The sequence below is a fragment of the Grus americana genome, chromosome 18, assembly GCF_028858705.1.
Source record: "Grus americana isolate bGruAme1 chromosome 18, bGruAme1.mat, whole genome shotgun sequence".
NCBI classification, from domain to species: domain Eukaryota; kingdom Metazoa; phylum Chordata; class Aves; order Gruiformes; family Gruidae; genus Grus; species Grus americana.
Genome location: NC_072869.1, coordinates 947846 through 975758, shown reverse-complemented (window position 1 = coordinate 975758; position 27913 = coordinate 947846). Strand labels below are relative to the sequence as shown.

General features: G+C 52.5%; 2 protein-coding genes across 8 annotated transcripts in view; one reads left to right on the top strand and one right to left on the bottom strand.

Moving 5' to 3' along the window:
- The window catches only part of RPTOR (regulatory associated protein of MTOR complex 1), a 152158-nt gene extending 145841 nt beyond the window's left edge, over positions 1-6317 (bottom strand). For 3 of the 4 annotated variants that reach the window (XM_054847001.1, XM_054847002.1, XM_054847004.1), the window contains exon 1: positions 5598-6317. In XM_054847001.1, coding sequence (XP_054702976.1) covers positions 5598-5759 — 162 coding nt within the window. In that variant the 5' untranslated portion in view covers positions 5760-6317. The remainder of the gene's footprint in view (positions 1-5597) is intronic. The other variant, XM_054847003.1, reaches the window with a different exon arrangement.
- Positions 1-26303, top strand: part of NPTX1 (neuronal pentraxin 1) — a 193396-nt gene extending 167093 nt beyond the window's left edge. Inside the window, exons 1-6 of one of the 4 annotated variants that reach the window (XM_054847014.1) lie at positions 22385-22895; positions 23054-23261; positions 23716-23960; positions 24041-24220; positions 24340-24595; positions 25547-26303. In XM_054847014.1, the coding sequence (XP_054702989.1) occupies positions 22455-22895; positions 23054-23261; positions 23716-23960; positions 24041-24220; positions 24340-24561 (1296 nt within the window). In that variant the 5' untranslated portion in view covers positions 22385-22454 and the 3' untranslated portion in view covers positions 24562-24595; positions 25547-26303. Of the gene's footprint in view, positions 1-22375; positions 22896-23053; positions 23262-23715; positions 23961-24040; positions 24221-24339 lie in introns of those variants that run through there. The other 3 variants (XM_054847013.1, XM_054847012.1, XM_054847015.1) reach the window with 3 other exon arrangements.
- The last annotated feature ends 1610 nt before the right edge of the window (positions 26304-27913 follow it).

Genomic DNA, 27913 nt, shown 5'->3' with positions numbered 1-27913 from the left:
ACATATATGTTGATTTTAAGTAGCAATAATTGCCTAACTCCTCTCCAAATACCATATGCTCAGTAGCACAACACCACCAGCCTCCAAGACAAAAAATGAAGCAGATTATATATAAATATGTATTCTCTCATTGCATTTTTTTTGCATGGAGAAACACAGATATAGTTATTTTCTGTCATTCCATTTGCTAACGGTGAAGTCTCTCCCCACACTAAAATTATCTTTGCACATGATAATGTTGTCAGCTCCTTTCCCACACATTACACTGCACTTCTATCACTTATTACTCATATTGCAAATGTAATTAAAATGAAGCACTCTCAGGGAGCTATTTAAGGGAATAAGACTCCTGGACATTTCTATATATCAAGCCACTAAAATTTTAGATTTTCAAAAACTATTTTCCTCCCCACCTAACTGGTAGAGGTAGAAATTCACAAATTCGCAAATGCACAAATGTACAATTCTGCATTTACTCCCTATGTTCAACCATCACAAAAAATTACTTATTATCTTGCAAAAGGTCCTCATAACAGTATTATAAAAAAATCAAATCCTGGATATGTTCAGTATAAGAAATTACATAAACTAATGGAGTTATCCTAATGCTCCACCTAAACTAATTGAGTATACAACAGAAGTTAAAGCATAATGCCCTCCACAGCAAAAAATACTGAATTACCACATCATCATCCTACCATTAGTGTGGTCTGATTACAGTTGACACAATAGCTGTGGTATTGGAAGAGATTAAGTAGCGCGTTCGCAGGAAGCATGGATTGCACTGCCAGTAACTACCAAATAATATTCATTTTACAGCCCCTAGATCTCAGCTGAAGTGAGAAAATTCATAGGATGAGAACAAGATTGACCGAGTTGAAGATTTCAGTGTTTCCTACTGGTGAATAAAGGCAAGAACTTTTTCTTTCAAAACCTGTGACTAGCTGGACTCTTCAGAGCTGTTAATCAAAGTCCCCTCTCTGCTTAGACATAAAAACGTGTAGACAGTGGTAGATAGAGCACAAGCTCTCCAATCAGTACACAGCCATCTTAATTCAAAACAATCTTTGTTCTAGGTAAGAGAAGATATAAATCTATAACTTAAATGACAGCGCTCATTACTTACAGCAGGGGCATCAGTTTGGGGAGACGCTGGGGGGTTTTGGGTTGTTTTGTTTTTCCAAGACATTTGTAAACCAGCAGGTGCCCTACACTACCACTCAATCCGCACACCTCACTGGACAGCAATTGCCATTTTTAGTAACTACTGAACTAAAAAGGATTTCAACCACTGACCTAGAAGAGAGATTCACGCCATTACCAGCTCCCAGGGCCACGCGATTGCAGCAAAGTGCTCCAAGCCTTCCCAAGAGTTTATCTTCCCTCCAGGGGAAGGACAGAACCTGCGTCTCTCATGGGTTAGCTCCCAGACTACTTACTGGGTTATGAGTTTCCTACACACAAACACAGCTGATAGTCCTGATCAGGCACAAGCAAACAGAAAACAAACATTTAAGATGGAATAAGTCAAACTAAAGCGAAGGCTGCTGCCAAAACAGGAACTCCCATCATCTCCCCCCCACCAGATTCCTGCTGCCTCAGCTCAGCTCACAGGAAACACACTGAACTAGACTTGGAAGAGACGGAGATGAGCCCCCAGCACCCCAAGAGCGAGCAGTAGCCAAGCCACGTGCGTTACAGGAGTGCCTGGAATGCTTCCCAACATCGAAACACCTCCTTCAAGGTGAAATGATCTGCACAAACCTCCAATGCTACTACCCTCCATTAATTTCCTTTGGCACATGAACCATTTACCATGCAGGCAGGTAAACTCTGCTTGTCTGAATTAAGCGCATTTGTATGCAGTCCTGCTTTAATCTACATTTCCATAGAAACTTAATTGTGTATTCATCTTCTCATAAAAACAGGATTTAATTCTCACTCAGCAAGTTATGAGGCAGCAGGAAAAAAAATGTTAAAGTAAAACTATTACAACTAGCTTTGTTGCTCTCTGCTTATTTTAGAAATCAATGTAAGTACAGCATATCTTAATTTAAGTATTCTGAATTTAGTAGCAACTTGCCAGTAAAACCCAGTGTATTTGAAATCTTTTTATTTAAATCAAGTTTCTTGATTTGATTGCTGCTGAGGCTGTGAGATTTAATTCAATACACAAAGCATAATTCCAACCCTCTTGTGTTAAAAATATTCTTTAAATAAATAATAGATCAAAGCAGTGTCACTTTGATGCCATATGTAGTCCACGGAAGCAGGAGACAAAGGATTAAATGTTTTCAGAGCAGTCCTCCTGGATGAAAGGGGGGGCAAGTAAACGTTCAGTTATTTTATCTAGATTTACCACTCATTACTTTTCTTATTAGATTCTTCCCTCTAATAAGAGTTCTGCCTTCTAAAGAACCTTCAAGTTCATATAAACTCTGGAGTTTTTACAGCAATGAAGCAAGATGAAAAAAAAAGAGTCATTCCATTCCCAAATCTCAGTGAATCACTTCCTGTAACTACAGTAAAGCTAGGATCCCTCCCTAGGGCTCCTCAAGACGATGACTAAGGGCAAAACCCACCACTGCCTGTGTTTTTTCATGATTCACAGGGGAAAAAAATCCCACAGATTTACCTGCAACTCAGGCGAACAGCAACTTGTTTTGGTTAACCTTTGAGAATGTCTTGATTTAGAGAGAGGCTGGTGTGTTTAAATACAGGTAATGCTTCCCATCCTAAGCTTTGACAAGTTAACTTATCAAATTCCAAATAATGGAATGCTTTCCACACTCTCAACTCACACCAAGAGGTATATCCCCTCCAGCCCTCAGGAAACTCTCTTTCAATAGCATCTCACAGATAAGAGCACACCTGAAGTCAATCAGAGCCGGCTTTTGGAAAAAGGAGGCAAGAGACAAGAAGAGGAAAGTAAAGCAAATTGGGGAATGCAACAGACCCACAGTCAGGTTGAGACTGGAGGGAAGTGACTACGTGTACTTTTAATTTGATTAGCAGCTACAGACAGGCATCAGAGGCCTTGAATGCTGACCAAAACAAGCATGGCTGCAACACAAATTCTGATCACTGAGGAATAATGCTCTAAAGCAAGAAAAAAAGGAAGAAGAAACTTTCTGAATAATACAACAAGATGAGAAGAATAATTAATTTATAATGCCAGAGAGCACATAACAAAGCAGTTAAGTGAAATCAGAACAAGGAAAAATCTAAAAATCAACAAAAGGTCAGTATACTTCCTGATAGCAAAGGCTGACATATTACTGCATATCTTCCCTCACACTACTGTTCAGAAATGCTTCACAATAAAAACCCCACAAATCTCAAGTTCCTGCATTTTCAGTAAGGTGATTGGTTTTCTGGACAAACCCCTTACACTCAAACTCCCATTTCCAGTTGGTCTACGTGAAAACAGCAGCAGCATGAACTAGCAAGCTGGTTTATTTAACACAGGGTCAAACCACATTATATGAGTTTATGAACCATTTCACAGGATTAAGCTAATTTGAGTTAGTTGGGGGAAAATATTTAACAAACGTCATTTTCCATACAGAATTCCAAACACCCTATCTTCACATCCCTTCCGTCACTGTCTGAAGTTCTGGTAAGTTTGTTATATCACATCAAATGCTAAGACGACATCCAATGATAGTTAAAAAGTTGAATAAAATACAAAACATGAAAAATAACTGTTAAGATTTAAAAGTAATGACATTGCTCAATCTCAGATCAGCTTCTCTTCCTCTCTTGGATGTCTTTATGTGTTTTCTATATATTCCTATGACCCTGTTCTTAAGCAAAAGGTAATTATACACAAAGACAAGTTTGTCCAAATGATACCTGATAAAACTGTGCAGATACAAATGACGTGTGACCAGCACAGCTGATCCTGATATAAAGAAAAATTATTTGATTCAAGCTGACAGTGAAAACAGAAGGTCTAAACAGAAAATTTCAGATTTGCTCTTATTTTCTTCATTTAGAAAACTAAGACTCGATATCTTGGAGAACAAATTCATTCAGGCCTGATTTCGCCAAGCTCATTCACAGCGAGTGAAAAGCACACCGTTCACAGCACAGAGGACTCTTAGAAGAAGAAACTGCAACTCCACAGGAGTAAGGACAGCGGAACTGGGCTGTGATGCTCACTGTAACCACTGCTCTCTTCTTCACTGAAATGATTCTCTTTGGCTGTAACATGCATATGAAATGTTTAACAACAAATGCAGAGAGGACAGCTGATTACTACCACTTTACTCATGCTTATGCTGATCAAGATAATCAATAGGTTGCACAAGTCAATGTCATTCCCAATTTAGAAAATGACAGCTTTGCAGATCAGGAAATAAGTGAACAGGAAGCTTCACAGGAAGGCAGAGGGATCACTAAAATAGACAAGCAAGCTCATCACACCTCCACAGTCTACTAGAGAAAAATCACTGCTTTGCCAAAACCCTTTAAAGAAGACACACCACAAAACTTTGTGTTCTGTGGCTCATTTAAATTACATCCAAGAAAATCCTCAATTCAATCCGTTAATGATCTGCCAAGTCAAATTTTCAGTGCATGATTCAAGTCAGTCAAACTATTCTGATTCAGCCAAAGCCCTCCCTAGAACTTCTGAGCTATAACCATTTAGGTGAACGCCCCTCTAGGAACATTTAGACACGTGTGTCCTCATGCCTGGTCATGATGCCTCTGGAATGAAACTACAGGGTGGAGTTTCAACAACAGTTCCCAAGTTATTCCACAGTATTGCAAGAGGGATCATAAACATAACAGACATTTGGCCACCAAAAAACCTTCATACGTACTCATAAACACAAAGTTATGAGCAAACCAACTTTGAGATCTCAGACATCCCATAACCCAAAGCAGATTCCAAGAACAGAATGAGTGGAACTGATCATCCATGTTTGTTTGCTTTTAACTCAAAACGTTTGAGCTGGGACACAGACGCAACACAGGATTCAAGACCCCCTGGCAGGGAACTTTCTTTGACACGCTTGGCTTTATCCGTTTAACACGCAACATTATTCAAACACAAGAGAAGCACCTTGCTTTAATACAGTAAGCGCTTCCTCTAATAACTATTTCCTGTCTCCAAATCACATAATCTCAGTTTCCCCACACACAAAGAACGCCTTAATTTTATATTCCACATAACATGCTGGTGGCAAGCTTCAAAACCACAAAGCTTCCGTGCATCTTCACCACCAGACAACTGTAATGACTACATTTACCGCACCCTGTGCTTGCATCATTAACCTGCTGGTCCAGAGAGCTCTTTAAGACCTCATTAATTTTACTGTCTTTCCCGAAAAACACCAAGTACCCAAATTTCATTTAAAGATCTTAAATGAGGGAGCTACTCAAAGAGCGGAGCTTGGAATTAGTCCGTTTCACCCATCTGCATGTTTGCTTCCCCAATTACCACAACAGGCACATGAACTATCGGATCAAATGCCCAGTGTTTCACCTGAAAACAGACCGCTGCTTGAATTACAGCAGTCCTCTGAGCACTTACTCCTCCCTTCTCCCCCCTCTCCTCCTCCAAAACCCATCCTGCCCTTGAGCATTACCCGGTCCTTCATCCTCCAGCTCTGAGCCAAAGACTTGGAGCCTTCGATCTTCTCACAATGCCTTTTCTTCATAAAAGCCAGAGGCAAGTTCCAGTCAGTCAGGTCAGACTCATCCTCCTCCCCAAGCCCCAGAAGAGGCGACTGCAGCATCTCAGACTCCATCAGAGGAGAAGTGCCAGGCAACAAGTGAGCAGCAATCTCCAGCCCAGCACGCAGTGGGGGCCGAGGGATCCCTCCGGCGGGAAGGGGCGCGGACACGGGCTGGGGCGGGGGGTGGGGAGGACGGGGCAAGGGCAGAGGGAGGCTCCTCTCCCAGGTGTGCAGGTAAGGACAAGCCCGGGGGAAGCAGCACCTTCCGCCTGGCGACTCGCCGCCGCCGCCCGTTGACAGCAGCCCCGTCCGGGCTCCGAGGAAGGCGGCTCCTCCCGGCCCCGCGGAGGGCCGAGGTGCCGGCGGGGACCGGGCCCGGGCCTCCACTCGCGCCTCTAGCCCCGCGGGCCCTGCACTCTCTGCGGTGGGAGCCGGGCCCGGCCCATCGCGGCTCCCAGCTACCTCGCACACCGGCGGGCCGAGAGCGGATCGGCGAGCTGCGGACCGGGAGCGGGCGGGAGGCGGGAGGAGAAGGGGAGACGCGTCCTGCAGCGCCGGAGAGCCCGACTCCTCTCACCACCACATCAAGGAGGCGGCCATCTTCCCCCGGCCCACAATGCACCGCGCTACGGGCCGCCGCGTGGGACAAGCCGGGCTGCCGTGGTCCAGCCGCGGTTACCATGGTTACAGCGCGGCCTGTCCGGGCCTAGCGTGGGCCGGGCGGTCCCGGGACCTTTCCCGGAGCTTTCTCGGAGCCTTCCCGGGAGCCGCAGGCCTTAAACCAGGCCGCCCTCCTCCGGGCAGGCGGGGACCGCTCGGGTGAAAGTCGCCGGCTCCCCGGCCCTTTCCCTGCCGTGCGCGGCCTCAAGATGTCGGCGGCGCGCAGTGACGGCCCGTGCAGAGGGGCCGCCCGCGGCGGGCACCGCCGGCTGGGCAGGTCTGGGGCTACCCGTGGGGAACAGGCGTTTGGAGGGCAGAGAGGGCACTGCGGGGCCCCAGCCCCAGCGGGCGGAGGGACGGGCTGAGCCGCAGCAGGGCTGGAAGGGCCATAAGGGCAGGATTTTGTCCGTGCCGGCTGCCCCTCGATGTAACTGCCCCGCCACGCTGCGTGTTCACCGTGGGCTTCTTCACTGGGAGCCGTGGGGTGCGATGTCCTTGTTTCCTCCAGGGATTTTCCCTCCTGCAACGTTCAAGGTACAAGTTCATTGATTACCTTCGGGGTGCCAAAAAAATGAATACACTCAAAAAATCAACATAACTTAGGTTTCCCTCACTTAAAGCGGCACAAGACTGCACGACATACTGAGCCTTCCAGACCACCCTGCCCTGTAATGACAGTTCTGATGATCTTCATCTTAAACAGAGGTAAAAATAAACCTGCGACGACAAGCGCCTGGCTCTGAGCAGCACTGGTTGCACTGGTGTGTCCTGGTTTCCCCAAACGCGCCCTGCCGCGGCACGGGCACTGTCTGATACTGCCGGGTCTTGGACCTTACTTCACCTTCAGTTGTGTGGTCCTTTACACTGGGGCAAAAGAGCAGGGGAGTGGTGAAACCGGGCAGCAGGCTCCAGCAGAATTACGTCTGATTTGTGGTCACTCTGTATATGAGGAAAAGCAAATGTATTCTTTCAGGAATATATTAAATAAACTGAAGTTTAATGAAGATCAAATATTGTTCCTAATGAAGTTCCTCAGAGTGTTTGCTCTTAGCTGTGATCGAGTCCCACTGCATTCATATTTGTAATACTTTAATCATGTAAAAATTATTTCAAAGTAGAAATCAAAGAACACGTGTATAATTTGATTTATAGAATCATATTAATTTTCATTAATATTTTCAGTGTATTTACATTCATGGAATATTTTAAATGCAAAGACCATTCTCTACAGCAGATTGGAAAACAATGCTTCTGGGAGGCTCTGGGGTGGCCAACATTGGCTTTTGCTCCTTTGATTTACTGACTGAGCTGATTCATTGCTTTACGGGTGCTTTATGCTGATGGCTGATCATAACTGCGTGATTGTTATTGAAATGAATTGCCGTGGCATAGAAACCGCTCACGGCTGTGTTTCTGCTAACCTTTAATGAATGCCTCGTACGAACGGCAGCTACAGAAAACGGCAGTAACAATCCCAACACACCACCTGAAAAAACTGTGGCCACTGGAGCTCCCAGGGCAGCTAATCCAGTGCCACAGTGCACAGATGGACCCTGGCGCTGGGCAGCTGGGTCGCTAATCCTGGCTCCCGACAGCTTTAGGGACCGCGTGCCGGAGCCGGCGCCTGCCCCGCAGAACGTGCTGCTGCGTGGCCTCGGGAGCTGCCGCCGAAAATACCTTTGAAGGGCACAGCTGCCACGGGGCAGAGAGCACAAATCTGCCTCGCCTCCCATACGCACAGCTTTAAAACTGTGATTATTTAAGATAAGGACGGTGTGTTTTCACGGTCGGCCAGGCGAAGTCCACCACCTGTGCTGGAAGAGCCGTCCACTCCCCCATCCCCTGCACACTCCTTTATTTCAGGGACTTCTCTGAAACGCTGCCCTGAGGCTCTCAGTGCTCCCAGTGCTTTCATCCCAACCACGCCAGCATCTCTGCTTGGTTCCACCCGGTCGGGGCTCTTGGGGAAGAGGACGGGGAGGTGGCAGGAGAAGGACTTTGCAGAGCAGAGCCAAAGTGACGGCTTGGCTGTTGGGGTGGGAACCAGACGGCGAGAGCAAGCTGTCAGCAGACTTCCTACGCAGCTCCGAACGCATCGGCTCTGACCTGCAGCGCTCCCATTATCCAGACATGCACTTCCCGGAGGACATCAGTCTAGACCTGCGACCCTCCGCTTCATGTTCCCGCTGTGGATCCACCCCGTCCTGTTTAATTGCATTCTTTCTTGTCACTGCTGGCCAGGATTCCCTGTGCTGCTCCGTACCGACGGCAGTATGCGGTGATGCATGCTGCTGCCATCAGGACCCCCCACTTCCCTGCAAAGCCAACCCTCAGGCCCTAGGTTCTGAGCAGAATAACATTAAATTGACGGATTACGATTATTCTTGCCTTAGAATAATAGGCTGATAGAAGGACCCTGCACACAAAACGTTCTTCATACTTGCAGGATGAAGTGCAGAGTGCTGGCTGAGCAGCCCTTTATGTTCACACTGTATACAACTTTCCATGGCAGAATAAGCCCAGATGTGCTTACGGGGGTGCTGTGGACGCAGGTGCTCGTAGGAACACGCCTGGCTATGTGACCGGCCCCTGTCCTCAGCGGCAGGAAGCCCAGGGCCAGTTCCCGTGCTGGTACCGGGGCTGCGCACACAGGATCTTCTCACGCTTTGCACAACAAATATTTCTCCAGTCTTTCGTGATTGAGGATGGAGCCCTTGCTGCCCCCAAGGATTTGGGTTGCGTTGTTGGGGCATCGCAGCCAAACGAGAGGAACATCAGAAAGGCTGGCTGCCTGAAAAACAGGGGGACCTCGCGGGCTCCTCCTGACCTTTCCAAGGCTGCTGTGCCATTTCTGCAGGCGATAAAACACCCTGCAGCCAGGAAATACTGCCTGCGGAGGCAGCGACTCAGCCAGGAGTGGGCTGAGACAGGGCATCAGCAGCGTGTGCGTGTGCACCTACAGCAGAGCGGTACCGCACCGCCCCGAAGCAGCTGTCGCCGGGGGTCCCACCGCCCCCAGCCCCCGGGTGACTTACTGCTCCCCCCAACCGGCACGGCGCAGGCCATGGGGACCAGCACGGCAGAGCACCCGTCACCTCGGCAGAGGGGGGGCTGCTCTCGTCACAGCTTCTGAGACCTGGCTGGGATGACATCATCTACCTGCTAAATACATGTTATTTTTCAACGCGTGATGAAAAGGCCATAACATTTAGTTACACAGTTTTAGCAAATCTGTGGTTGGGAATTTGTGAACTGACCAGAGCCAGTAAATATCAAATGAAAAAAAAAAAAAAGATCTGCACTTTATCAGATCTCTGAATAAGCCTCGCAAATATCCTTTTCTAAAGGACACATGCTGCGGGTCAGGCGAGATCAGTCTCCATTTGAATGCCTAATTTTTGCAAGTTTTGATGGCAATCAGAATGAATTGATTTGTTCAAAAATAGCACTGCCAAGCACTTGGCCCTGATGGCATCTTCTCTCTGATAATGAAAATCACCAGGATGGTGGTCATGGGCGCGCTGAGCATTTGCAGCTATATGCTTTAATCAAAGCAACTCACCTTATTTCACTCTCCATAGGGCAAGAACCAAAGGGAGATATAAATAAATTTCCATTTGTATCTCCATAAAAACTAGTTGTGATGCCATTCCCTGGACTTCTTTCATTTCACTCCATAGCCCAGTGTCTGGCCCTGGTTTCTTTCATGCCAGAGAAAATGCTGCAGCTTTTACTCGGGCAAAATGTTTCCCAACGTCAATAGGCCACGGCAAGCCCCATAGAGTGTAGGATCTAGGCTACGTATGTGCTTCTCCTGCTGGGCTTGTGTGGGCTTTCTTAAGGTTCTGATTTATTTATTTATAATGTTTCGTTCATATTTCTACAGTATCACAGGCTCTTAAGACCTCCAGCGATGGAGACTACTAACTTCTCCAGGCAATCTATCCTTGACAGCTAATTTCCATCTTAAAATTAAAGCAGGTACTTCATTCCTACCCTCAGTGGGCAGAGAAAACAGCTTATTTCTCCATACTGAAGTGAAACTAAATCTTTTTAGATGTCTCCAGTTGGTCCGAACCTTTCTTAATGCCAGTCCCATCCTAGGCACACTCAGCCTTAGTCTGAAGATCTAGTAAGCATGCTCCCTAATCGCTCCTCCAAGTCAGCGGAGGAAGTTACCGAGGCAGCTCCCAGCCCCAGACGGATCGCTGGAATACCTGCTCGCTCCGTGCTGACAGCGATAACTCGTGTCGACATCCAACTGGCTGTGATTTCACCTAGACCACATCTGCTGGACCACCGCCTGTGTCGCGTGAGTTTATGTGTTAGCCAGGTTGGTGTCTAAGCGTCGTGGTTTAACCCCGGCCGGCAGCTCAGCCCCACGCAGCCGCTCGCTCACACCCTCCCGGCGGGATGGGGGAGAGAATCAGAAAAGTAAAGGTGAGAAAACTCGTGGGCTGAGATAAAGACAGTTTAAGAGGTAAAGCAAAAGCCGCGCGCACAAGCAAAGCAAAACCAGGAATTCATTCGCGCTGCCCATGGCAGGCAGGTGCTCAGCCATCCCCAGGACAGCAGGGCTCCGTCACGCGTAACCGTGACTTGGGAAGGCAAACGCCATCACTCCAAACGTCCCCCCCCTTCCTCCTCTTTCCCCCAGCTTTATATGCTGAGCATGGTATGGAACGTCCCTCGGGTCATTGGGTCAGCTCTCCCGGCCGTGTCCCCTCCCAACTCCTTGTGCACCCCCAGCTACTCGCTGGTGGGGGGTGTGAGGAGCAGAACAGCCTTGGCTCTGTGTAAGCACTGCTCAGCAGGAGCAAGAACATCCCTGCGGTACCAACGCTGTTTCCAGCACAAATCCAACGCAGCCCCATACCGGCTACTGGGAAGAAAATTAACTCTACCCCAGCCAAACCCAGCACACCAAGGCAGGCATCCGGGCTTCTCAGGGTTGATAAAGATTGAGTCAAGTCAGTCGACAGAGCTCAGCAGAGCAATTCATCTGAAAAAACCGCGGGGTGAAGTGAGCTGTGCCCTAAACTTGTTGGCTGTATTGACTGGGTCTCTGCCTGCCTAACGAGGAGAACATGACTGTATTCACTCTGGAATACCAAGTACGGTTTAGTGCTCTGAAAATGCTGGTGGGAGTCCCACAGTCAAACGCCCGGTTAATTTATCCTCCTATGCATTTCGACACCAAGGAAGCTTTTACTGCGAGCGCAGGAGATGCTCCAGCCCCTGCTCCCTTTGGCCGTACTTCGGCTGGTTTGGGTTTGTTTATTGTGCTCCCACATCTGCCTGCCCGCGGGCTGAATTCTTCCCTTTGAATTCTTTGTGGCACTTACTGCCTCGCTGGCTTTGCACCCCCCTACAACACACACACACACACACACACTCGTGCTCATAAGCAGAACTTCACCTACTGTACTTCACGTTGGGACCTCACTGCATTTCAGATCACTGTGTCCCAATCCTAGTTTTATCTTTCATAAAGCCGAGCCCTGGTTTAGCAAATCTGTTCTCGATTAAAGTGGCATTGTAAACCCCTCCTTCCTAGGCAATCTGGGGAGTGGAAACACCGTGTCAAGTAAGGTACGTTAAGCGATGTCCTAAAAACCAAAATGCAGAAGGATTATCTTCCAGAAACACACTTGGACAAATTCTATCGCCTGTCACTCTTTTTAATGAAAAATTCTCCTATCTCGGTCTCTGTCAGTGTCCTTTGTTTTGCCTTATTCAGCCAGCTAATTCTAATTCCACTCTTGGGCAGGAAGAAAGGAAGGTATGGAAAGAAGAACGTTATTCATAAATATCAAGAGAGATTTTATCTTTAATTTTCATTAGTCAGATTCACAGGTCACCAAATGAGTCGAAGTCAGCTGCAAAGGTCGGTGCCCTCAGCCAAAGGGCTGCCTTGTCTCAGGCTTTAAGAGCAGGTGTTTGTCTATATGCTTACATGCGCAGACACGTACCTTCCCCTACACAGCCTCGCAGCCGAGCGGGTTGTGTACAGCCGTGGCCGGGGTTGTTTTAAGCATTTAGGGGCTAACAACAAGGTTTGTTTTAACACTTCAGTCAGGGGAGCTTTATATCCTAAAGACAGTAGGTAAAATATTTATTAGGAAGAGTATCTATTTTTAACTAAGTATGACTTCAGTTCTATTATTTATGCATGTACAGCACATAGACTTCCCCGCTTGTCTCCCTGCAGTAAATGTGAATCGAAGACTTGAGGCTGGAAACGGGAATTGGAGCCTGGGGAGGGAGGGATCGGGAGGCAGGTGAGAAGGGGGTGGTTGATGTTACGTGCCAAATGCAATACACATCAAAAAACGATTCATAAAATCGACTCTCCATCTCGTAAAAGAATCCCAGTGACCTCCCTTTGCGAGAAAGAGAACCGACGGGTCTATTCCCAGCACTGCCAGGCTCCTCCTAACTCGCCTCCTTCAAATACACACGGGCAGGGAGACGTGCACTCGCCCAGGCACTGCCCGGCGCTGCCGAGAAGCAGCGGTTGCAGCATTAAACCTCTCAGATTGGGTTTAACAGAGCACCTGCTGCCAACAGCGCTCCAATACAAAATACCATCTCCTGAGTAACTGCTGCTCCAACGTCTGCTTTCCAAGCAGCTCACCCACGGCTCAGGGACCGGGGCGGTCTCCAGGAGGAACAGGGAATTGGAGGCTTCCCCCCGCCCAGGCAAGAACGAGCTTGAGGAGACTGAGGACAGAAGATGAACCAAACATGAAGCAGAGGAATCCACCACAGGGCCACGAAGTCTTACTCCATCTCATTTTGCTTCCAGAGAGGGGGATGCACATCCGTACGGATGCAGTCACGCCGCCCCACGCTCCCTGCAGAGCGGCCGCCTCTCTGCCCTGCAGGAAGGACACAAGTGTCCCCCTGAAAACCCTTCCCATCTGCGTTTGAGTATCCCGCGGCCGACACCGAGGAAACCAACACCCACTTTATCCTAGGAGAGGCAGAGGGCTGAGGGTCGCGGCCAGAGCGCTTTACGTGCCCGATGTTCTCGGGTGCCCCCGACGCTGATGCTACGTGCTGTTACGAAGACACTCGACTGCCTTAAAATCACGGGAGACGTAAAATGGGTGCAAAGCTGTGGCTCAGTCAGGAGCGCTGCGTTAGGAATATGGCAGGGATTCTTTTTCTCTTCTCATGTTGAAAAGGCCAGAATAAATATTAGGTTAAAAATCTCTCCTTGCCCTTTTAGTGGAAGAAATGCTTTGGCATCGGGGGAATTTTTTGTCACCAAAGAAAAGGGGAGAGAGAGAGAAGAGGTGATGTAGCAGTTCAAAGTAGAAAATTTGGGAGTTCTATCTTTTCTCTTGGCCACCACTGAACTATAAAAGGGCAGGTTTCCTGATGAATCAGTAGCTGTAGAGTTTAGTTAATGAGTGTATTTGACATCCTGGGATACAAGGTAGTAAAGAGGCTGGAAGTAATTTAGACTGTGAAGCAACAGCTGCATTTCACCCCAAAGGTGGCTTTAGTTCACTGACAAATGTAAAGATTTCTGTGTTCCTACTTGCACAGGGGAGACTTAAATGACCGCTCTGAACACTGACAAAAATTGGTCGCTTAATGGAGATGTTTTTCTCATAAAGCCCGAGTGAAGCTGCACTCAATACATTTGGGGTTACGATAGATTAGATAGTTTGTAGAATCCGTTAATAGAGTTCTCAAACCACTTCGCTATCCATCTCAATGAAAGGCGTTACATAAATGTAAGCTCATTTGTTATCATTATCTCCCTTTGTCTCTCCGCAATCTGGATAATTTGCTAGGTTATCAGGCTATGTGTGTTTAAAAACACGTGATAGATGTCAGCTCAGCAGATATTCACCGGTTTCCTCATTATTAAGAGCAGAAATGTTTCCTTAAACACTCTGTAGCTGTTATAGATCAGTATCAGCTCTGACTCAGCGACAAAACCACCCCGATACACTCGAAATAGAAGCCAGTGAACTCTGCTGGCTCCTTCTGAGCCTGTCAAAAGCAGCCAGCCCAGACGTCCTCTTTTCTGGCACATCTTCTTGCAGCTACCTCGCCAGGCGCACCTTCCCACGGAGGCCAGGCGGGACTCAGCATTCCCTTTAACCACAGCCGAACTGGCTGAAAAGAAGTAATTCAGGATTTTACAGGAAGTTCTCATACCGTCTTCTTTTTGGGCTCGGGAGCGTGAAAGTCATTTCCCGGAGCAGCCTTTGGAAATGCCTGCGCAACGATGCGGAGGTTGCTTCAGACTCAGAACCGCTACGGTTTGGTTTCGCGATGGCCAATGAAAGAGGCAACGCCCAGGAGACTTGGATCCAACCAAAAGAAACCCTGGACGGAAAAACACAGCCTGGGTTGGCCCAGGTAGCGTTAACCACTAACATTGTTTCAGATGGAGAAAACCAAAAATCTCTTCCTACGCCTAGGAAATGTAATTGCCCGTGGAATCGGCATGTTTCTCTAGTTCTCTTTTTACCGTGCCCATGAAATACATCCGCCAAAACCTTTTCCTCATGCCTAGGATATTTCAAACTCCAGTTCCTGATACGGAGTGACACAGTGATCAACAGCTATTTTCTAAGTCTTGGTGGGTTTCACGGCTGATGTGTTAGCTGCTGAAAGTCTAAGAAATTATGTGACTAGTCTTATTATAATTAATGGCAGTGATTCAAACATATACACAAACTTCTCTTTCTGTCATTTACGCTGGGGAGCATCCGTACAGCTGGAAAGCAAAGGCTTTTCTACATGGCAAAATAAGCACTACATAAAGTGTGAATTTATAGTACACTAATGACTTTCCATTAAACTGCTGATTGAACAGTCAGGATGTGGCAAACATGAGAAGCTTACTCCACTTCCAAAGACCATGCCAAGAGTTTCTGTCCTTGGAAGCAGTGCAGCATAGCTAGCATATTCTGGATTCACAGTTTAATTTATTTTGCATTCCCCGTGCAGAAAAGCCCTAAGAAGTGAGAGCATAAGGCAATTGACCCCACAGACCACACGCTGACAACGTTATTATTATTATTATTATGCACAAGTAAAGCAGGGCAGCGCTGATGTTCTCAAGTTTGGATGGCATTGCAATGCTAGAAATGCAAAAAACCGTAACAAATAATAAATGTGCACCGCTCCAGCGTGGAGGAGCCCAGAGTTTTGCAAGTCCATCTTTCACCTCTAAAAGAGATGGTGTTTCAGGGCTTCCACTGCCAGCCTGGTCCTGTTGCGAGCCGGCCGGGAAGCCCCTCCGCTGGGCTCCTGCCATTCCTTCCATCTTCAGCTCAACAAGTGCCAGATCCACGCACCAGCCAAAACGTCTCCAGCTTCACTCACTGCCTGGAAACCGCTTCTATGTCATTCCAGTTACACTTAATATCTCTGCAGCTTCTTAAGCCTCAAATCTTGAAAAGGAATCGATAACATACCCAGCCCTAATGGCATCTTTGCCAGCAAAGAATCTTCCATGCCGTAAGAGCCCCTTCCCCCACTAAAAGCTACCCTTTACGTGAGGGTCAGCCCTCACAGCGGGCAAATGCAATGAATTCCTATCACATTACAGCATTTTTACCTTTCCTGCCTTTCAAACCTTGCTGTGCTTTAACTCCGCACCATCACGGACACAAACGCGAACGGCTTTGGCACAGACAACCGGATCTCTCGCCCACCAGGACGGACCAGGGCATTCCTCCCTCTGGGGCAGCTCTGCCTCTCCCAAACCTCCCCGTCTCTGCTCCAGCTTCTCCCTGCTCGGGAGCAGGTGCCAACGCAGAGCTCCCTGATCCAGACCTTGCACCTATACCTGCGCTTGCACGCTCTCTGCCCGACCCAGACTAGCCCTCCATCTGCCTCATACGCACTTGGAACTCCCTCCAGCCTTGTCCCGCTGTACATCCATCCATCCATCCATCCATCCATCCATCCATCCATCCTCCTTTCGACTCCATCCCAAAGGTGTGCATGGAGGCATGCCCAGCCTCCACATGCATTAACATAATAGAGCAGAGCGCGTGGGAGAAAGAGAGCAAGAGACTGTGCAAGATAATAAATAATCACGGAAAAAAACTGGGGCACCAACAGCGTCGCTGGCTTTTGATGTTTCCTTCTCATCCTGCCCTGCCTCTTCTCCTGTGAAGAGGGAAGTGCTGCAAGGTGGGAAGCAGCCCCAGAGCAACGGGGACACAGGGCTGTTTCTGTTCAGAAGCGCTAGCAGGATTACAGATAAATATTGAAGCTATCAAAGAAGCTTAAGGGATTTAGGAACCCACTCCCCATTATTATCCTCTCGGGGGGGAGGGGAAATGATCTTCTGCAGAGACCTGCAGCAAACGCCAGGACGGGGCTGACTGCCCAAACCCCCCACTCTGCCTACAGATTTCCCCTCCTTTGTTGGACAGGGGAAAAAATGACAAATGTGGTTTGTATAATAAATAGCTCCACAGTTTGTCACTGGTGGGTGCCTCAGCGAGAGGGCAGGCTCTGCGCAGAGCAGAGCGGCAGCGCTGCGCTCCGGGGCTGGACCGTCCCCGTGTTAGAGCCAGGCTGCGGGCAGGAGCAGCAGGTCCGGTCCCACCGCCGGGGCAGCGCAGGGACGTCCACGTCCTGCCGAGGAACTCGGCTCCGTCACGCAGCCGGCACCCCGCTTTCTCTTACAGCAGGTAAATCCTGGGAAAGATGAAAAATGACTTGAGGGATGGTCTGGAAGGAAAAGCTGTTGGTTCTGATGTGTGTGCGTGTGCGCGGATAGGGGCGGAAATTACTGTACCAATCAATTCCGAAACGGAGAGGTGGACGTGGGATGTTTTAAACCTGCCCCCATTCAAATCTGCTGCTGAAGCGTCACAACAAAACCTCATTAACAAAATATGATACCAGGCCCTGTTCCTCCTCCTGTCTCCCAGTTCCTGCTGTAGGACAACTTCACTGACGGTGAGGAGGTTTTTAATTTGCACCAGCGCAGGACAGTGGAGAAGGATGTCTGTGATCTCTACACAGGCACCAGCGTCCTCTCCGCTGGGACTCCCGGGCTCACAGCTAATTCCCCAGGAGCCGGCACGAGTTACAGACCAGCTCCTGCCCTACAGCCCCGGGCCACGGCACGTATTTCTCTCTCCTGCACTCCTCACAAGTTGCCGTCTTCCTCACACATAAACCGACCCCGGACCAGCGCACGTGGCTGTGCTGGGGTGCAGTGAGAACAGGGTAAGGACTTTTTTGTGCTCACGTGTGGCTGCTAACCAGAGACACAGGTTAATGCTTAATTCTGTCCTCAAAAAAAAAAAAAGCATCTCGCAGCTGGCAGGAACCCAGGAGGACACCGTGTAGGCAGATGCCGAGCCTGAGCTCCCTCCCTCTCCGGGTGCAGCCCGTTGGATCCCTGTGCAGGGAGCATCATCCCCACGCTACCGAGCCTCTTCTGCAGCTCTCCCTGCAATTTTGGCTAATGCGAGATCAGTCCTCAAGCAGCCAAAATGGTTTCTCTGCTACACTTTTAAGGGAATGCTGCAGTTTTAAACCACAAATTAAATTTTTAATGAAACTTCATAACTGTTGTACCCAAATGTAATGTAATATTGATAGGAACTGTGCATCCAGCTAGCATGAGATTGCCCTAGAAAGCTTTTTAGGATGTTATGCAATATATAGCTAAATTAATTATTTGTAATGAAAGGATCTGTGTCCCTATAGCATCACCGAGACCTACTAGTACAAAGAACACACTCCTCATTCTCACTGGATGTACATGTCAGGCAATTTAGAAGGAAACCGACTTTTGAGATGGGAACAATGAAAGAAAGGGAAGGAAAAAAGGGGAGAGAGTGAATGTGAGAGAGAGAGAGGGAGAGAAACAGAGAGGGAGAGATCTGCAAAGAAAGACTGCAGCAAAATGCAGCAAAATTCCAAACTCCAGTCCAAAGTGTTTGACTGTTACAGAAGGGAATACTCCACCTTACACACACTGTATTTGTACCAGCTACACGCCATGCTCAAGCTGTTCTAATGACAGCTCTACATTTTAGAAGGCGTAAAAAAAAAAGATTTTGCATATACACTATTCCGCAAACTTAACCGTGGAGCGGCTCGGAGATGGGTGCTGGTTCCGTGCGTCTTGCCTGGCTGCACAAGGCAAAGGGTCCTGCTCCCTCCACATGCGGGCTCCGCACAGACAGCGGTGCTGGCGGGTGACCAGAGATCCTGTCCTTGCTGTCGTCTCCCTGAGAACAAGCCCTTATATAAAAAAATCCCCAACAGAACAGCCTCACGGCCACCGCCACCTCCTGCTTTAAGCATGTTGGGATGGGGGTGCGCAGGCAGGGCTGGAGTGGACGATCCCTCCGGGAACCTCCGAGACAACACGGGCACAGCCAGCAGCTCGGCTGCGTACCAGCTAGATGCACAAACAAAAGGAGCTGGGCTTCTCGCTCAGTGAAGTCTACCCATTACTATTTCCCATCGCAAAGCTGTCTCCATCCCATAATGGATCATATTGTTGCCACTCCGCAGAGGAGACTTAAATGCGGAATCAGCATTACCCCACAGGAGATGTTTTATGTACAGCGGGCTGCACAAACAGGAGAGAAAGCTTCCACTCCTGTTCCCTAGGGCTCCAGCTCCTGGGATTAAAGAGATTTGTCCACCTAAAAAAAAATGTCCTTTATGCATTTGTAACTCTGCTGTTCTCACACAAAGGTTAGCTCTGAACAGATCGAATATTTACATACCTCACCTCTGCACTGGACAACTGGCGGTGGCTGGGGGCACCGGGAGCCAGGGCGTCTGGTCCCTGGGGGCAGCACCCCGCACTGTCCGAAATGATACTCGTCCATCACAAGTACAAATGTGCCTGCTGGCTCCTGTTCAGAACTTAATCATCTCCAAGGGTCCTTGATAGCTGTGCTCAGCTCTTTTCAGCTAGAGAGCGATAAATCAGCTAGCTACAGAGAGTGCTTTGGAAGAGGCACGAGAAGAGTTAAAAATAATAGGGGCTCATTATTCCGTTATGCCCATACAGCTCCTAAATCTACAAAAGCAATAACGGATCCTACTGCATGATTCAATGATTCTGGGAAAGCTGAAATCTTGATTATATTTTCTAGTTCTTTCTTTGCATTAGGAGACACAGGGGTTGTTTTGCTTATCTATTGTAGTGCAGCTTTGTTGTTTTTTCCTATCCAGGTATTTAGACAGTCTCCATCACCATAGTATCGGAGTGTTTATTTTATTGCACCCGTCACCTTGGTCTCATCTCAGCATAATGTACTGTGGATGACAAAAGATTCCTGGTTAAATTGGTTCAGTGACATGAACAGCTCTGTCAATACCATGCAGATGTTAACAGAAGTGGGTACCAATTCAGCTGCCTCTCCAACCAGTTCTACACTGGTGTAATTGTATTGCCTGCAGTAACATTATTTTTGGTTTGCGTTCCTGCCTGTGGCAGAAGAATTAGACCTGCAGTCTTTTCAGCCTTCTCCACAGCATCCCTCTTCTCAAAAAAAACAAACCCCAACCAACAAACCAAACCAAAACCAACTCCAAAACCAAACCAGCACAGAAGGGAGACTGGTCTGCCCGTTAAAACACATCCTGCCTGTCTCCCTCCTTCACTCCTCTCTGCTCCATTCCTGTGGCACTGAAATGCTGCACAGCACAGAGAGCAAACAGGAGGAAAAGTACCCAGGGCAATAAAGCCAGAAGCGAAGAACCTAGTGGAAATGCAGATTTTTTTCCCCCCAGAATTTCCTGCAGCAAAGCGCACAGCACCAGAGCTGAGCTCCTGACGGGTTTCAGGGGGCTCTGTGCTGCCATGCGGGGCAGGAGCAGCAGGGAGAACCAGAAGCCTGAGAAGGCTACAAAGCGCAGGTCTCTGCAGTCCCCAGAAGCGCTGGGACAGGTTTGATGGAAGACGGCAACAAACGCACTACAGGATCCCAGCGAAGGTGCGACAGAAGCGCTGAGTGCTCTGGCACATCTCTGTACTTCTTGGCCGTTTTTGTCCCAGCGCTGCCCTGGCTTCCCCGGGCTGGGCACACGCACGGCCACGGCAGAGCGGCGGGGGCTCCACCAGCCCTGCCGCCCTCTTTCTGCTGTGCCTGATGACAACCCCAAGACTCTGGGTTTGGCCATGAAATGCTGTTTTAACTGCAACCCGCAGAGCGCTGCTGGATGAGGAAAGGGGCTTCCCCAAGGCAGCTGAGACACCTTTCAGAAGGAAAAACTTCATGCCAAGGTAGCGTGTCATAAAACTCTTGGGGCTGGATAAACCCCTGCAACAGAGAAGGCATCGAACTGAGTCACAGTGCCAGGTCCTGCTGTGAGCAGCTCGGGGTGCTCCAGCTCCCGGGGGGGGCTCGTCAGACCCGCGTCAGAGGGGAGATGAAAGGGGGAAAAGTACCACGGGGTGGTGGTACTTCATCTTCTGCGGATCCACAGCCTTTGTATTTTACTGACCCACTTCACTAATCAAAATTAATTGCTTCATATTTCACAGGATAACCTGGCATTATGTAAACACTCCAGCCAGATGGACTGCGGCAGTGCAGGTTGGGTACAGCAGGCAGTGGACAGCGCTGAGAGGACCGAATTCACCTCTGGTAAATCAGAAGCACATTGACCCAGGCGGCCTCTCAGCAGTTTCGGTACCTCCTAACACAATACAGTACCACGGAGAGGAGGAAAGGATAAAACCAACAGGTAGGAGAGCATCAAGGAGCCGGGGCCGCGGGGGCCGGGACGGTCCCGCTCGCGTTCAGGTGTCTCGGCCCAGGGACGGTTGTGAGGAACAGGGAGAAGCCGCACGCTCGCTTCTCTGTGACTGAAGAGGAATCGGCCTTGGCTGAAGTGCTGAAGATGAGAAAAGCAGCAATTCTGATGGCCACAAACTATTTCCTCCAAGGACAGAGCCAAATATTACTTGGGGATTTTTTTTTTTCCCCTGATTAAAAAGGAAGAGGAAAACCAGCAATCGCTCTCCCATGCCCACAGCAGAGCTGTGCACCAGCATCCCTTTGCTGCACCTTATTCCCGAGGACACGCGGCGTCCGTGCTCCAGCGGCACCCACGCGGGGCCGGCAGCCCCTCACCCTTCTGCCCTCCGGACTGCGAGCGCTGCTCGGGCTGCCGGGCAGAGCCCCAAGCCCTGACGGGGCGAGCATCGCCCTGCCTCACCGCCCACTCGTGTCCTCCCCACGGAGCGCCCTGGAACCCGGGGGTGTCTGCGCGCTCCCCGGCCGTGGGGGCTGCCCTGCTCGCGGCGCTGCGGGTCGGGGGCAGCACCGGGGATGCCCGGGGGTGGGGGGAGACGCTTTGCCGAGCTGCCGGGAACAGCCCTGGGCGGTGCGAGGAAACATCACCGCTCCCCCCGCCGGCGCCGAGCCCGCCCCCCCGCCCCCCCCAGCCGGGAGCACGGCGAGCCCCCGGGGCCCCTCCGGCGGCTGCTACCGGTAACCCCCGTCCGCGGCGGGGCGGCCCCCGCGCTGCTATCGGGCGGCGGGAGCGGACCGCACACGGGCACCCGCGGCAACACACCCGCCCCCGGCGCGGGCACCGACGGACACGGACCCACGGAGAGCGCGGGGCGGCCCTTTCCACGCACACACGGAGCGCACCAACCCCTCTACACACCCCGCGGCACCGCGCACACCTGCACACGCACACCCGCGTGCACACACACCCCCCGCGCACACGCACGGACACCGCACACCCACGGCCGCTCGCTGTAGCGCCCTCCACGCACCCTCCCCCGCTGCACGATCTCTTCTGCACACACGCGCGCCGCGCCCACTCGCTCCCACGCCCCCGCGCGCCCCCACCCACCCGTGCACCCACAGACACACGCGGGCACACACACGCGCGCACACATGCGTGCACAGGCGCGCGCACACACGCGCACACTCACGCTCTCCCCCCCGCCCCCCGGCCCACCGCGGGAGCGCCCCCCCCCCGTCGCGCGGCCGGGATTCCACGCGCCGTGACGTCAGGGCGCGCGGCCCCGCCCGGGCGCTATAAGAGGGGCCGCGTGCCGCAGTGGGCCCGGCGGAGAGCGGCGGAGCCGGCCCCAGCCCCAGCCCCAGCCGCGGAGCAGCAGCCATGGCCGCGGGGCCCCCCCTGCTCCTGCTGCTCTCGCTGCTCTGCCTGCGCGGCCGCGGCCAGGGCTTCGGGCAGACGCGCTTCATCTGCACCTCGGTGCCGCTGGACGGGGACATGTGCGCCGCCTCCGCGCCGGGCACCGGCTCCGCCGAGGAGCTGAAGAGCACGGTGCTGCAGCTGCGGGAAACGGTGCTGCAGCAGAAGGAGACCATCATGAACCAGAAGGAGACCATCCGGGAGCTGACGGCCAAGCTGGGCCGGTGCGAGAGCCAGAGCGTGCTGGAGGCGCTGCCCGGCGAGCCCAAGGGCGGCGGGGCCGGCAGGAAGGGCGGCTTCTCCAAGAACACCATGGGGGACCTGTCGCGGGCGCCCGCGGCCGAGACCCTCAGCCAGCTCGGACAGACGCTGCAGTCCCTGAAGACGCGGCTGGAGAACCTCGAGGTACGCGCTCCGTCCCGCCGGCCGGGCAGGGCGCTCCCCGCCGCCCCGGGGGAGCCGCACCGGGGGAGCCGCCCGGAGCGGAGCGGGGCGCGGGAGCCCGCCCGGGCACGGCGGCGGGTCGGGCGGTAACAGCCCGCTCCTGTGCTCGCCCCTTGCAGCAGTTCAGCAGGATGAACTCCTCCAGCCAGACCAACAACCTGAAGGACATCCTGCAGAACAAAATCGACGACCTGGAGAAGCAGGTGCTGTCCCGGGTGAACAGCCTGGAGGAGGGGAAGTTCAACCCGAAGAACGAGTCCGAGGAGCGCGGCAAGATCGAGAGCACCCTCACGTCGCTGCACCAGCGCATCAGCGACCTGGAGAAAGGTACCGGGCGCTCCCCAGCCCCGCTGCCTGCGGGACACCCGGGCCAGCCTCCCGGCGGGGCCGGCCGAGCCCGCCGCGGTCCCGGAGCCCCCCCCGACCGCTCCCCGCGGCTCCGCGCTCCCCGGGGACCGAGCGCTGCCGGGCGGGATGTTGAGCCGCTCCGTCCGGGTGGCCGCGGGCGGCTCTGCCGAGCTCGTCCTGTTCCCCCCCCCCCCCACCTTGGAGCGGTCCCTTTCCCCGAGCTGCGGCGGGACGGTGCCCGCGGCAGGAGCCGGGGATGCTCCGGGCGCTGCCCTGTGCCGGGGATTAGGGAGCCGAGCCGTGCCGTGCCGGAGGGATTTGCTCCTCGCTGCCATCTCAAGGCCCGTTACATAACGGGGTGGGGAGGGGGGGAGCCCCCAAAGCGGGCAGAGGGGGGGTCTGGCCGGAGCCCACCGCACCTCCGCCCCCGCAGGCCAGAAGGACAACCGGCCCCCGGACAGGTTCCAGCTCACCTTCCCGCTGCGCACCAACTACATGTACGCCAAGGTGAAGAAGAGCCTGCCCGAGATGTACGCCTTCAGCGTCTGCATGTGGATGAAGTCCAACGCCTCCCCTGGCATGGGCACCCCCTTTTCCTACGCTGTGCCTGGGCAGGCTAACGAGCTGGTGCTCATTGAGTGGGGCAACAACCCCATGGAGATCCTCATCAACGACAAGGTACAGCCCTGGGGAGCGGGGAGGGACCAGATGGGGGGCAGCATGGGAGACCCCAGTGCCCACCCCCCCATCACCCACAGGTGGCCAAACTGCCCTTTGTCATCAACGATGGCAAGTGGCACCACATCTGTGTCACCTGGACCACGCGGGACGGCGTGTGGGAAGCCTACCAGGATGGCACGCAGACCGGCAGCGGCGAGAACCTGGCGCCCTACCACCCCATCAAGCCCCAGGGGGTCCTGGTGCTGGGCCAGGAGCAGGTAAGGGGGTGGGGGCAGGTGTGGGGGTCCCTGCTCGGTTGGGTGCACCCGAGGGGACAAATGGGGGTGGGATGGGGGGTTCCAGCCCTGTGCCCCCTGTGACGGTGGCTCCTCCACAGGACACGCTGGGCGGCGGGTTCGATGCCACGCAGGCCTTCGTGGGGGAGCTGGCCCACTTCAACGTGTGGGACAGGAAGCTGAGCCCCGGGGAGGTGTACAGCCTGGCCACCTGCAGCACCCGGGCGCTGGCGGGCAATGTCATCGCATGGGCAGAGGCCAACATCGACATCTACGGCGGGGCCACCAAGTGGACTTTCGAGGCCTGTCGCCAGCTCAACTAGGGCCATGGACAAGCGAGAGAAACCTCCTCATCGGGTTCTTTTTTTTTTTTTTTTCCTCCTTTTTTTTTTTGCGCAAAACCAACCAAGAATGAAGCCACCCGTCTCGTCCTGAGGAGCGGGGATGCCACCCACCCCAGAGCCCCACGATCCTCCGGTTTCTGTCTTGCCAACGTCCTTCAACGCCTGCGTGCCTTGGCCTGGCGCGGCTGCGCTCCCTCCCGCCCCCCCCCCCCCCCCCCCCCCGGCCCCTGCTTTGCCGCCACCCCCTCAACCCCCCCCCTTTCCCCAGGCACCGACGTGGGGCCCGGACTGAAGCCCCCTCTCGGGGCTCCTCTCCCTCCAGCCTGAAGCCCCCCCGGGGGGGTGGTGCCCCTGGAGCAGGGGGAGGGTTGCAACACACACACACACACACACACCCCCCCCCCCCCCCCCCGGTTGCGCTCCCTCCCGGGAGCTGGGGGTGCAGCAGCGCCCGGGACTCCAAGGAGGGGTGAACCCCCCGGGTCAGGACCCCCCGCTCCCGGCGCTCCCTGGCCCACACACCACAGCCATAAGCCTGGGCTGCGGTGGGCACCGGGGCGGCCCCCCCCGGCAGGACCCCCCCCTGCCGGCCCCGCTCCCCGACCTGCCGCACTCAGGTACGTTCCCCCCCGCCGCCTGCAGCCCCCCGAGGCCTCCTACGCGCCGTAGCTGGTGAAAAATAGCCTTTACTGTCCCCTGGAAGTCTAGCTACCACTGAGAAGTCTGAAGCCTTTCTGCTTTTGATAATACATGATGTTGTTTCTCTTACTGTAAAGGGAAGTTTATTACCAATTAAAAAAAAGGGTATTTTTATGAAGATAAAAAAAATATAGAATTAAGCAGTGCTCCCTGAGAAAAAAGTACTTTGAGATTCTGCAGGAAAAAAAAAAAGATGAAGTGTATTTTGAAATAACAGATGCATTTTGTATGGTTTCCTTTTCTAAACTCCTGGTTTGTACTACAGATTGCAGAAATCACCCCCCCAAGCCCGCCCCACTGACCCCCCGAGGGCCACCCCGGGTGGCAGTGGAGGACGAGGCAGAGAATTCATGCGGGGCCCCAGAGCCTCCCTGACCAACTCCAAAGATGTGGCAAAGAGACGCGCAGAGTGGCAAGGCCACGGCCGCCCCGGCCAGGAGCACAGAGCTGGCCCAGCCGCCGCCGCTTCGGGGGACCAGTGCCCAGCCGGAGCAGCACCTGCAGCAACACCACACCCCCCCGATCGAAATACCTTCGTACAAACTGTGGCTCAGGGCAGCATCTTTTAAACTGTGCTCTTTTTAAAAAAAAAAAAATGCAACAACAAACATGGTGAGTTAATTTACGTTTCTCCTAAGAACCTGTTCCCATCAGCAAAGCAACAAGCACAACCTGCTGAGAAGAACAAGACCGCTGAAAAGGTTTAACCTACAGTCCCAGGTGCGTCGGATTTGCCAAAAAAAAAAAAAGAGGGTGTGATGTCAACACAATGTATATAGTGTATAGTAGGGGAGAGAATAAATGCATCCTAATTTGTCATTATTTTGCTAACCAAATCTGTACATTTTTCCTATGACTTGCTCTGTCTCCTTTGGGTTTTGAATGGGTTATGATATACCAGACATCCAGTCCGCATCAGCAGTTCTGAAAATGCACTGTTTCTACTGATACTCATGCTTTTTCCATTTTATTGCCGAGATTACATGAATTGTTGACTTTATTTTTACACAATAAAGAGTGAAGAAAGACACGGGGTTCTCTTGAATGTGTCCATTCCCTGAGCCGCCAGTGCTCGGGAGCCGAGCCTTCCCCCCAGGAAGGTTTTGCCTGCCCAAAGCGGGGATTTCTGCCCCGTTCCCCTCGGAGCCTGCTCCGGCACCCCCAAGCCTCAGCCCCACCTGCCAGGCTCTCTCCTCCTGTAACGTCAGACCACATCTTTCCCTGCTTTATGCAACACCATCATACAAATTGATTCCCCCCCCAAGACGCAGGCTGGCAGCTCGGCTCCCTTCGGCTGTCTCTGCCGGGCTGGGGGTGGCAGGGACAGTGACACCCCGCAGCCCGACGCCTGTCAGCGCTCCGCAGCAGCCGTTCCCGGTGCGGGCACCGCCGACAAGGCCCCCAGGGCTGCGTGGCTGCTGCTCCCTCCCCGCAGGCAGGACCACGCTGGGGGCGTTTTGCTCATCCTTTGGGAAGCCAGGCTGGGCTCTGAACGCAGTTCCTGGACGGCATCGCTCCAGAGAGCAAATCTGAGCCGGGGGTGATGCTGGGGCGCTGGGCTCGGAGGGCAGCGTGGCTGGAGGCCACCCGTGCATCACGGGGACTTGGCAGCGCAGTGCGCGCAGGGTTGTGCCTCACAGGGCAGCTCACGTTGTTCCTAAGTAATTGCTACAAATTCCCACTCGTTACACATCTGCTGCAGAACGGACTTGCCAGATCAATTGCTTTTAGCATCAAAGATACAAGCAGGAAACCCATTATTTACTCCTTATAACCGGCCAGAAACAATTCCCACACCTGTAACTCCCCCACCCCTGCAGCTGGGAACGGGAGCTGTACGGGTCCAGTTCGGTGCTGCTGCCTCGGGGTGCTGCCCCTGGGGACACCACCGCTCCCCTTCCTTCCTCCGTAAGAGCAAGGACAGGGTGACGCAGCCCGGAGGGACGCAGCCGGCGTAACTCAGCAGAGCCCTTGCTGCTGCTGCGCTTGTAGCCAGCGAGTCTCAGCTCCCCGGGGCTGGCGAGGGCCACGGCGAGGGGCCCGCGGCTGCTTGAGCTGCATCTTCCCAAGCAACCACTACAGCCCCTGCTAACCGCATCCCTGAGCGGTCACCTGCCACCTCCCGCGTCTCCATCTGCCAGCGAACTGCCACCCGGGGCCCCTCTCCTCCTGCCACCCTACTATAAAGCCTCTTTTCCTTAGGAGGGTTTGCTCCGGTGACCGTTCTGGGTCCTTTTCAGATGTCTCAAGTCATAACCATCGCAATACAGCCGACAGGGTGAGGGAGAGAGGGAGGATGCCTCACGCCAAACTGCAGGTCTGGGGGCCCGGCGTGTTTTCCCCAAGCTGCCAGCCACAGAGGCAGACGCGGAATTACAAGCACCGGGAACCCTTGGCAGGGGACGGTCAGCGTCGGGAATCCTCCTGGGGCAAGGGGTAAAATGATACATCGAAGTGGGTTTAGAGCAATTTACTGAGCCCTGCAGGGGACAGGCTGAGAGCGTAACGTGCCGCTCATCAGGCACTCGTGCAGGTGATTCGAGAGAAGGCGCAGACCGGCTGCCAAGGGAGCCTCAGCCACGGCTCGTAGGTGGGCAGGATGGGGAGCAACACAGGCGCAGGAATTAAAGCA